The sequence below is a fragment of the Ovis canadensis genome, chromosome 9 (assembly GCF_042477335.2).
Source record: "Ovis canadensis isolate MfBH-ARS-UI-01 breed Bighorn chromosome 9, ARS-UI_OviCan_v2, whole genome shotgun sequence".
Lineage (NCBI taxonomy): Eukaryota > Metazoa > Chordata > Mammalia > Artiodactyla > Bovidae > Ovis > Ovis canadensis.
In genome coordinates, this window is record NC_091253.1 from 23,517,718 (window position 1) to 23,527,657 (window position 9,940).

The 9,940-nt window shown below is 64.6% G+C and overlaps 2 protein-coding genes across 11 annotated transcripts; one reads left to right on the forward strand and one right to left on the reverse strand.

Annotated features, from left to right (window-relative positions):
- Positions 1-31: 31 nt before the first annotated feature.
- RECQL4 (RecQ like helicase 4) lies at positions 32-6,536 on the forward strand. Of its 5 annotated transcripts, none has more exons than XR_011258940.1 (23): positions 32-157; positions 222-255; positions 379-479; positions 715-855; positions 1,159-1,760; positions 1,853-1,949; positions 2,027-2,153; positions 2,262-2,372; positions 2,471-2,602; positions 2,686-2,778; positions 2,855-2,991; positions 3,386-3,469; positions 3,549-3,722; positions 3,796-3,975; positions 4,047-4,188; positions 4,269-4,531; positions 4,611-4,896; positions 4,969-5,098; positions 5,211-5,343; positions 5,417-5,597; positions 5,679-5,829; positions 5,990-6,098; positions 6,189-6,536. XR_011258940.1 is itself a non-coding variant. In XM_069599577.1 (23 exons), exons 1-23 carry the CDS (start codon positions 74-76, stop codon positions 6,311-6,313), a joined length of 3,651 nt encoding a protein of 1,216 aa, XP_069455678.1. In that variant the 5' UTR covers positions 39-73; the 3' UTR covers positions 6,314-6,536. The 5 variants fall into 5 exon arrangements, 4 of the variants coding, with proteins under 4 accessions (XP_069455677.1, XP_069455678.1, XP_069455679.1 ...); XM_069599577.1 differs by having other exon boundaries at positions 39-157; positions 5,177-5,343; XM_069599578.1 differs by having other exon boundaries at positions 39-157; positions 2,474-2,602; positions 5,177-5,343.
- Positions 6,537-6,594: 58 nt separating this feature from the next.
- On the reverse strand, positions 6,595-9,351 carry MFSD3 (major facilitator superfamily domain containing 3). Of its 6 annotated transcripts, none has more exons than XM_069599741.1 (5): positions 7,710-9,351; positions 7,283-7,430; positions 7,077-7,201; positions 6,901-7,010; positions 6,595-6,816 (listed from the first exon to the last, which is right to left on the reverse strand). In XM_069599741.1, the coding sequence occupies exons 1-5, from the start codon at positions 8,416-8,418 to the stop codon at positions 6,643-6,645; spliced, it is 1,266 nt and encodes a 421-aa protein (XP_069455842.1). In that variant the 5' UTR covers positions 8,419-9,351; the 3' UTR covers positions 6,595-6,642. The 6 variants fall into 6 exon arrangements, with proteins under 6 accessions (XP_069455842.1, XP_069455843.1, XP_069455841.1 ...); XM_069599742.1 differs by having other exon boundaries at positions 7,731-9,334; XM_069599740.1 differs by having other exon boundaries at positions 6,901-7,201; positions 7,731-9,334.
- Between the last annotated feature and the right edge of the window lie 589 nt (positions 9,352-9,940).

The following is a 9,940-nucleotide window of genomic DNA, read 5'->3' on the forward strand; positions in this document are numbered from 1 at the left end:
GCGTCCCCATTGGCTGGCGGCCGGCATCGCCCTCTAGGCGGGAGATTCGCGGGGCGCCGAGCTTCCGGCGACCATGGAGCGGCTGCGGGACGTGCGGGAGCGGCTGCAGGCGTGGGAGCGCGCGTTTCGGCGGCAGAGCGGGCGGCGGCCGAGCAAGGTGCGGACTGCCCGTGGGCGGGGAGCTGAGGGCACGGCATCCGCCTGACGCGTTCCCTTTACAGGAAGACGTGGAAGCGGCGCCCGAGGAGACCCGCGGTGAGCCCGCGGGCGCGGGACGGAGGGAGTGGCCAAGGCTGTGGGCCGGGGGCGGGAGGCCTCCACGCCCCCTTCCAGGGGAATCCTGACTCCTCAACTCCGATCCCCCGACCCCGCTCTCAGCGCTGTACCGAGAGTACCGCTCCCTGAAGAAAGCACTGGGCCAGGCCGGCGGCGTCGAGCCTCACAGCTCGGGGCAATCGCTTCCCGCCGCTGCCGAGCAGGTACCTGGGCTCGACATCGCAACCTCTGGGTCAACATCCTGTGTGCCGGAGCCGGGAGGAGTCGTGACCCAACTTCTGTGGGGCACAGAGCTCGGCGGGAGCGGGGGGCAGAGGGGGAAGTGTGAGAGCGTGGAGGAAAGACAGCCCCTCCTTGGGTTTCTCGGGGGTGGAGACATCTCTGTTCCCCCTCACACACCAGCTTCTCCGTGGTTTAGGTCTCTACTGTCTCCTGCAGATGTTGGAACCCAGTTGCTGGGGGAACCACTTGAATCGGGCTGCGACCCAGAGTCCCCATCCTCCCTCAAGGTGGAGCCCTCAGGAGTCTGCGCAGGACTATGGGAAGAGGCTTAAGGCCAACTTAAAGGGCAGTCTGCAGGTGAGGGATGAAGGCCCAGTAGACAGTGCATCCAGCCTGGGTCCAGAGCTGCAGGTGACCCCAGCCAGAATTACCACATACCCATCCCTGTCGAGTGTCCTACAGGTAGTCACATGCTCACCTGTGCACACACAGCCAGCACAGCTCCGCAGAGGAGCTCCAGATCAGCCTCTACCCTCAGCTTCCTTTATGTTCCAACCTTTTGCCTCTCACCTTACCCAGCTGTTACAGATGGGCCTCCAGCACGAATGAGTCTGTGGCACCCCAAGGGCCTGAGTTCCTGCTTGCTTGTCTCCCTCCCAGGCTAGGTCAACCCTGGGCCGGATACCCCGGCTTGCACAAAGATCCTCCTCCAAGATCCCTTCACCGGAGCCACCAGGCGCAGCAGCTGCCCCCATCTCTCCAGAAAATGTCAATCAGGTGCTCCCTCAGCCTCCCAGGCCCCAGCTGAGGCCAGGCCGGCTCCAGCAGCTGAGGGCATCCCTGAGCCTGCGACTGAGCTCCCTCGACCCTGAGTGGCTGCAGCGGTGTCACAACAGGACCCCAGATTTTCTGGAGGTTTCCAGGACCTGCCAGCCTGGCCTGGGTGCGGAGGATTCACAGCTTCTGACTCCAGCTGTTGCATCTGTCCTTAGCCTCAGCGCTGGTCCTGAGGTACCTTTGCAGGGCCCAGAGGCTCCAGCCCTACCAGCAGCTGGTGTCAGTGCAGGGAAGTGTCAGCCTGGTGACCGTCAAGGCAAGAAGCGGAGACAGAGTGGGGAGCTGGAGGGAAGCCTTGCACAGACCCAGCAGGGCACCGACCAAGCAGGACCCATGCCTGAGGGAGCTGGGGCTGCAGGGCCTGCAGAAGACTGTACAGAGCAGCCTGTGAAGACACAGCCCCCAGGCAGGACCCCAGCCTCCAGGTATCACTGCTCTAACCTCCCAGCAGGGCTGCTCTCAGTTGAGCCAGTGTAGGGAGGGCTGTGGGCACTGCCGACGTGTGCATTTCTTCCAGATCTGTCCAGGACAGGGGGAACTATGTGCGGCTCAACATGAAGCAGCGACGCTATGTGCGGGGCCGGGCCCTGCGGGGCAGGCTCCTTCGCAAGCAGGTGAGGAGGTGGTACCGAGTTCTCCCCCCACCTGTCCTGCTGCTTGCCCTGTGACCCTTCTTTGTGTCCCCAACCAGGCATGGAAGCAGAAGTGGCAGAAAAAAGAGGAGTGTTTTGGGGGTGGTCAGCCCAGAGGTCCAGCTCAGGATTCTTGCTCCCAGCATGGGCAGCTCAGCCACTGGGCGTCCCGATGCTCTCAGCCCGGTGAGGCCTCTGCCCTGGACGCCAGCCTACTTACAGGGGTGTTGTGCTCTTTGGAGAGGCAATTCTGGCTCAGGCAAAGGCCCTACTGACTCCCTGCTTCTGGTCCAGAACCTCTCCTGGCACCTCAGAAGGAGGATGTCAAGGTGGATGGTGCACAGACCCAGCCCACATTACAGGAAGCATCCCTGAGGACAGGTGCAGCCTGCTGCCAACTCTCTGGTGAGTGAAGAGGTTAAGGAGAGGCTGTAGCAAGTTGCTTTCTTGGTACTATGACGCCAGACCAGTCCAGGGCTCCTATGCTGTTCGTCTGTTCTCAGCAGGTGAAGAAGACGCTGAGCCTGGGGCACCTGAGCTGTTGGTGCCCACGGGGCCATCTGTGTCCAGGATGCCCTGTCCACCTCTTTCCGTGCCTCCACTCTACCCACCGGGGCCCTCGGGTCAGGTGGCAGGTCAGCAGATGCCTAACAGCCCAGGCCTGGACGGAAGGATTAGGATGACTCAGAGCCAAGCTGACTGACACCTGTGTCCACAGACACGCCGGCTGAGGTGTTTCAGGCCCTGGAGCAACTGGGGCACCACGCCTTCTACCCCGGGCAGGAGCCTGTGATCATGCGGATCCTGTCTGGTGAGCTGGCGGGCAGGAGCGTGGTGGGGCTGAGGCCAGGCTGCAAGACGGCTGCCTTGACTCTAGATCACACCAGGTATGTCCACCCTGCTGGTGCTGCCTACGGGGGCTGGCAAGTCCCTGTGCTACCAGCTCCCAGCGCTGCTCTACTTCCGGCGAAGCCCCTGCCTCACCCTGGTCATCTCTCCTCTCATGTCACTCATGGATGACCAGGTAGGTGGACAGTACCCACGGACACATGCCAAAGACAAGGACCGGTATTCATGGCTCTGCTGACCCACTTGGGCTGCTGTTTGTTGCCCTACCCCCACCCCAGAGCTGCAAGTTATCAGGCCCTTTCCGCTCTGTCCAGTGTTGGCAATGGCCCAAAGGCACAAGGACACAGCTGCTTAGACCCAGTCCCACCCACCAGAGGAGCAGCTTGGTAGGAGCAGCCCCACTGGGATCTGTCCCCAGTGCGCCTCAGTCAAGGCCCACGGGCGGCTCTGGCCTCTCCTCCCCAAAGGGCCTGGAGGGGAGCCAGCAGTAGTTGTCAGGTAAAACCACCCTGGAAGGGCTTTGGGAAAGGGCCAGGGCCATGCAACAGGCTGTGCTCCTGTACCTGCAGCTCTCTGGCCTGCCCCCTGGCTTGAAGGGGGCCTGCATTCACTCGGGGATGACCAAGAAGCAGCGGGACTCTGCCCTGCAGAAGGTGAGGTGGCCTCCCAGGGCCAGACAGGTGGAGCAGTGGGTGGAGCTGAGTGCCGTTGCTGACCAGTGGGCCTCCTCAGGCTCGTGCAGCCCGCGTGCAGGTGCTGATGCTGTCCCCAGAGGCAGTGGTTGGGCCCAGGGCTGGCACCCTCCTCTCTCAGCTGCCGCCGGTCGCCTTTGCCTGCCTCGATGAGGCCCACTGCCTCTCTCAGTGGTCCCACAACTTCCGGCCCTGTTACTTGCGTGTCTGTCAGGTGAGCCTGGGCGGGTAGGGCAATGTACAGGGGTGGGGTGGGTAGGCACAGCTGGCTCACCGCCCCCTCACAGACGCTGCGGGACCAGATGGGCGTCCACTGCTTCCTGGGCCTTACAGCCACGGCCACACGCAGCACTGCCCTCGACGTGGCCTGGCACCTGGGCGTGACCGAGGAGTCTGTGCTCAGAGGGCCAGCTACCATTCCTGCCAACCTGCACCTCTCTGTGTCCTCAGACAGGGACCCGGACCAGGTAAGGGTACGTGCAGGGGCCTGGCAGCGGCCCTGCCTCCCAGCTCTCTGCAGTAATCCTTGTCCCCACAGGCGCTGGTGACTCTGCTGCAGAGTGACCGTTTCCGGGCTCTGGACTCCATCATCATCTACTGCCACAGGCGAGAGGACACAGAGCGTGTCGCCGCCCTGCTGCGCACCTGCCTGTGCGAGGCCCGGGATCCGGGGCCCCATGGTGAGGCGGAGGCAGGCCTGTGCCCCTCAGACACGTCCCGGGCATGGGCCCCACCTGACCACCCTGTGTCTTCTCTGCAGGCAGAGCGCTGGAGGCCGTGGCCGAGGCCTACCATGCTGGCCTGTGCAGCCAAGATCGGCGACGGGTGCAGCGGGCCTTCATGGAGGGCCGGCTGCGCGTGGTGGTGGCCACAGTGGCCTTCGGGATGGGGCTGGACCGGCCGGACGTGCGGGCTGTGTTGCACCTGGGCCTGCCCCCCAGCTTTGAGAACTACGTGCAGGCGGTGGGCCGCGCAGGGCGTGACGGGCAGCCGGCACACTGCCACCTCTTCCTCCGGCCTCAGGTAGGTGCCCACCCCACCCCCCACTGTTCCCCCAACCCCACCTGGGGCTGTGCCCTACGTTCACACCACTCTGCCCCAGGGCCAGGACCTGCGGGAGCTACGCAGACACGTACACGCCAACGCCGTGGATTTCTTCACTGTGAAGAGGCTTGTGCAGCGTGTGTTCCCTCCCTGCTCTTGTGCCCGGCAGCCCCCAGAGCAGGAGGGTGGCAGGAGCAAGGAAGAGTGCTTGGCCGGGGCCCCTGTAGCTGCGAGTGCCCAGGATCCTGGCCAGCCCAGCGTTCCACACACACCCCAGTGCCCAGGCCATGAGCGGGTGCTCCCAGTGCAGCCAACCGTGCAGGCCCTGGATATGCCGGAGGAGGGTGAGGAGCAGGGGCATGCGCGGCAGGGCTGGGGGTCCCACAGGCCCCGAGTGAGCTCTGCTTTTCCCGCAGCCATAGAGACGCTGCTGTGCTACCTGGAGCTGCACCCACGGCGCTGGCTGAAGCTGGTGGCACCCACCTATGCCCGCTGCCACCTGCGCTGGCCCGGGGGGCCCACCCAGCTCCAGACCCTGGCCCGCAGGTGAGTACACATCCCACCCAAGCTGTCGATGGGGACAGAGAACAGGGCTGCCAATCACATGCCGCCCCCCTGGCATAGGTGCCCCCCACTGGCTCTGTGCTTGGCCCAGCAGCACCCTGACACGAAGGGGGGATGCAGTTCTGTGGAGTTGGATCTGGTCAAGCTGGCGGACTCTATGGGCTGGGAGCTGGGCCCTGTGCGGCGAGCTCTCCTCCAGCTGCAGTGGGAACCAGAGCCCAAGACAGGTGCGCCCACCCCCAGCCCCGCTTGCCACCCACTCTCCACCCCTCCGCCAGTTTCTGACATCCTATCTGGCAGGTGTGCCCCGGGGCACTGGGGTGCTGGTGGAGTTCAGAGAGATGGCCTTCCACCTGTACAGCCCGGGGGACCTGACGGCCCAGGAGAGGGACCAGATCTGCGACTTCCTACACAGCCGTGTGCAGGCCCGAGAACAAGAGGCCCTGGCCCACCTGCACCACACCTTCCGGGCTTTTCACAGGTGCAGGTGGAGGTGGGCAGGGCATGGGCCACCCTACCCTGCCCCTAGGCAGGCCCCTCTGACAGGCTCTCCCCTCCACAGCATGGCCTTCCCCAGCTGTGGGCCATGCCTGGAACAGCCCGACTGGGAGCGCAGCAGCAGGCTCAAGGCCTTGCTCAGTCACTACTTTGAAGAGTCAGAACAGCCAGGGGGCCTGGAGACAGAGGATGACCCCGAGCTGGGACAGGACAGGGTGAGTGTCAGGGCCTGGAGGGGTGGCTGCAGAGGATGCGCCCGTCTGCGGGCACACACCCGCCTCCTGCTGGCACCACGACAAGCCATGCACAACACTGAGCCGTGCAGAAGAGCGAGCAGTGGAAGCCGGGCTGGCCTGACTGTCCCCCCCGCCACAGCTCCAGGACTGGGAAGATCAGATCCGCCGAGACATACGCCAGCTCCTGTCCTCCTGGCCAGAGCAGCGGTTCTCAGGCAGGGCTGTGGCCCGCATCTTCCACGGCATCGGTGCGGACCTGGGAGGCCTAGCCCTGAGGGAGTTGGGGGCCGGGGGCACACCTGGCCCAGAGTCCTCAGTCACATCTCCTCCCCTTCCAGGGAGCCCCTGCTATCCGGCCCAGGTGTTTGGGCGGGACCGGCGCTTCTGGAGGAAGTACCTGCACCTGAGCTTCCCTGCCCTCATGCACCTGGCCACGCAGGAGCTCCTGCTGTGGGGCCGCTGACCACCCTGCTGCAGAGGACCCAGTACCCCCGTGTCCCAGACAGGGGCCTAAGTGGGGCTGCAAGTCCACAGCATGGGGGTGTTGAGTGTAGTGGGTCCTCAGGGTAAAGATGGAGGGGGATGCAGTGATCAGGACAGTGGCACACCACCCCGAACACAGCCCACCACCAGGAGCACGGGGGCAGAGAGGCCCCAAAGTGCAGAATAAAAGTTGCTCAAGTTGCTTTTAGGATCTTCCTTCCACTGGGAACCCCACAGTCTGGGGATGACTCTGCACAGTACTTGTCCCAGAAGCACACTCCACTTTATTTATGAGTTAAGCCTTTTAGCTCAGGCCAGGGCGCTGGGTGCAAAGCCCAGGTACAGCATGGGGGTGGCTGAGAGAGCTAAGAAAAGAGAGAAGCAGAGGACTGGCCCCAGGCTATCAGCCAGGGCTCCTGCCAGCGTGCCCACTAGCAGCTTCCCCAGCAGCTCCAGAGTGGCCAGGAGACTGTAGTGTGTGGCCTGCGGGTTGCACAGAGAATGTCATGTCAGGACCTGCTTGGACTCCAGGCCCACAGCCCCCCATGCTGCAGCCATGTTTCTTACCTGCAGGGCACTGGGTGCCAGCTGACTGCAGCGCATCATCATGGTGAAGGTGGTGGTTGTGACCAAGCCCCCCAGGAGGTGCTGCAGACACAGACTCAGCAGGGCTGCCCCTGGGAGGGTGAGAGTCAGCAGGGCCCAGGACTCCAGGCTCCTCCCCACTGTGGCCCACCCCTCACCTCTCAGGACTGTGCCAGGGACGGGGTTGGCTCTGGGGCTGTTCAGCTGAAAGAGCAGGGCCGTCTGGTAGGTCAGGCCCCCAAGACGGAACCAAAGCACTGACCTCAGGAGGGGCAGTGGCTGCCTGAGGGGGAGACGGGGCAGGTCAGAGGGCACAGGGAAGAAGAGGGGAGCAGGTGGGCAGGGCGTGCTGAGGGGGGCTCACCAACGCCTGGCCAGCAGGACCCCACCCAGGGATGAGCCAGCAATGGAGCAGAGCACAGCGCCCACACCGTTCCACAGCCCCAGCTCTGGGGTGGAGATGCCGCTGTCCAGCAAGAGCAGTGGGAACAGGCCGCTGGCACCCTGCTCACCTGTGGAAAGAAAGTCAGTAGGGGCAGGCTGCCCTGCTTCTCCATCTCAGCTTCAGGCTCCCCCAGCCCTGCCTCTGCTGGGCCGCAGACAGCTGGGGCAAGGCTTTCGCTAAATTCAGGGTCAGTACGAAGCAGCTCAGAGAGGCCTGAAGGGGTGTGGCTGGGACTAGACCTGCAGAGGACAGGAAACAAGGCCCAGCCACAGTCAGGGTAGGCTTTAGCCCTCAGATCAGACCCTACAGAGGGAAGGCAGTCCCACACCAGTTCTTGGGGACCCACCTGTGCTACTGCCTGACTCACCCAGCTTGTAGGTGAGCACGAAGCCTGCTGTCCACAGGGTCCCAGGCACGGCCAGCAAGACCTGCTGAAGGCGCAGGCTGGGGCGGGGGTTCGCTGAGGGCGGGGGTACGGGCAGCTGTCGCAGGGCAGGCGCCACCCAGGCCAAGGCCGCAGCCAGCCAGTAGGTGGCGGCCAGGAGCAGGAAGAGCAGCGTCCAGGAGAGCGCGGGCAGGAGGGCCAGCAGCCCGCCGCTGGCCAGCGCGGCCCCAAGCTTGTAAGCAACCACCTGGACGGTATTGCCAGGCCCCAGCTCGGCTGGCTCCAGGAGCCGCACGGCCAGCATGTCCAGGGCCACGTCCTGCACGGCCGCAGCTAGATTCAGCAGCAGGAGCAGCGACGCCACCGGGACAGGCAGTGCGGCCCCGCCGGCGCCGGCAGGAGGCAGGGTTGCCAGCAGCCCGCACACCAGGCCCAGGGCAGCCGTGCTGAGCGCCAGCCAGCCCCTTGGGGAGCCCCACGTGTCTACCAGCGGGGCCCAAACGAGCTTGAACAGCCACGGCGCATACAGCGCCCTGGCCAGCCCCACGCGCGTCAGGGAAAGGCCGCGGGCGCGCAGCAGCACGGGCAGCAGGCCTGACTGCAGGCCGTAGGGCAGGCCCTGCACCAGGTAGAGACCAGCCAGGGGCAGCAGCTTCCCGCGCATGGCCATGGCCAGGGGACGCGGCCCTGGGGCGGGGGCTGCCTTCAGGACCAGACTGAGGAAGGATGAGGGGTCCCACTCAGAGCAGGGGCAGGGCTGTTCCAGGGTGGGGGTCCGGTCCGTCCAGTCGCGATGGGGTTAGGGGTCACACAGCGGCATGACTGGGGCTGGGTCAGGGATGGCCAAGCTGGCATCCGCGAACGCGCCTTCGGGTCCCGCGGGCTCAGGCCCCCGAGGAGCTGGACGTCTCGGTTGCGGGGTTGGGTAGCCCTCGCGCGCCACAGCGCAGCCCGGAAACGAGGCGGCCATAGAGGAAGCGTGCGGGCTAGAGCGCTGACAGCCCGCGCGCGCCCCTGGTGGCCGACTGGCTTCGAAGGTCAGAATCCGGAACCCATCCAGGGCCCTCCCCGGCCGTCTGATCCGCTCCCAGACGCCCCTCAGTCTCCGGAAGTGCCGCAGGTTGTCCTACCTGGGGCCTGGTGGCTGCCGGTTCCGCTGGGTCGCCTACGGCCCCACAGAGCAGCTGTCCTCTCAAGCCTCCACTCGGCTGCTACTTCCTTGGCTCCGGTGCCCCTCAGCTCCCTGAGAGCGTGTTCTCAGCGCCCTCTGCAGGCCGGTGGCTGAAGAGGGTCGTGGGAAAGGCCTGAGCCCCGTTCATCCCAGGACGCATCCGGCTGCTGCCTCAAAGGCCCTCGTGTCCAGTGAGGAGGCCCCGAGAGCCTGCCTAGGCTCCAGCTGGCCTCAGCAAGGAGGCGGTCCCCGCCTCCCAAGGGGAAACCCGAGCCTGAGCGCGGGGTCTCACAAAGCCTCTCTGGCCCAGAGCTGTGCTGATGCCTGAGGACACCTGAGGCCCAGGGGAGTGAGGAGTGAAGCTTGCACTGTGGCTAAGAACCCCCTCCTGAGCTGAGCTGGGACCTTGGCCAGTAGTCTCCCCACGCCTGTGGATCTCTGAAGCCAGCCAACCGGTAAACCAACTCATAGGCACTTGAGCCAAGACCCTTGGTCAGCTACTGAGGCCACGTGGAGTGAGTTTCCTATCATTTCTAGGCATTTGGGTGGCCCAGGTTTCTTCTTCTGTGAAATGGGGACTAAAGTGCCCACCACAGAGGACCCACAAGTGACAGTAGGTGCTTGTCCTTGAGGGCCAGTGCCCCAAACCTGCCCCAGCTCTGGGCGGGGGTGGGGGGATGGGGCCTCCTTTCTGTTTTCCAGCCCAAGGACTGCATTTGCACGGGGATGTCACACACTACACACACAGCATGACAGAGGTGACCATGTGCCCTTCCTCCCTCCACTCCTTAGCCAACATCGCTCCTCCTGCAGCTATCAAAAGAGGCAAAACTGCTGTCACCTGCTCCGTTTGGAGAACCAAGACACCCTCCTTGCCCTCTCACGGTCGCTCGGTTTCCCTCTGCCAACTCTGCCAGTTCCCATCTAGCCAACTCCATCCTGTAAGAATGTCTGTTCCTCAGGAAGCCCTCCTTAACCATCGCCCCCTGGCCCCCAGGCCTGCACAGAATCCATACAGACA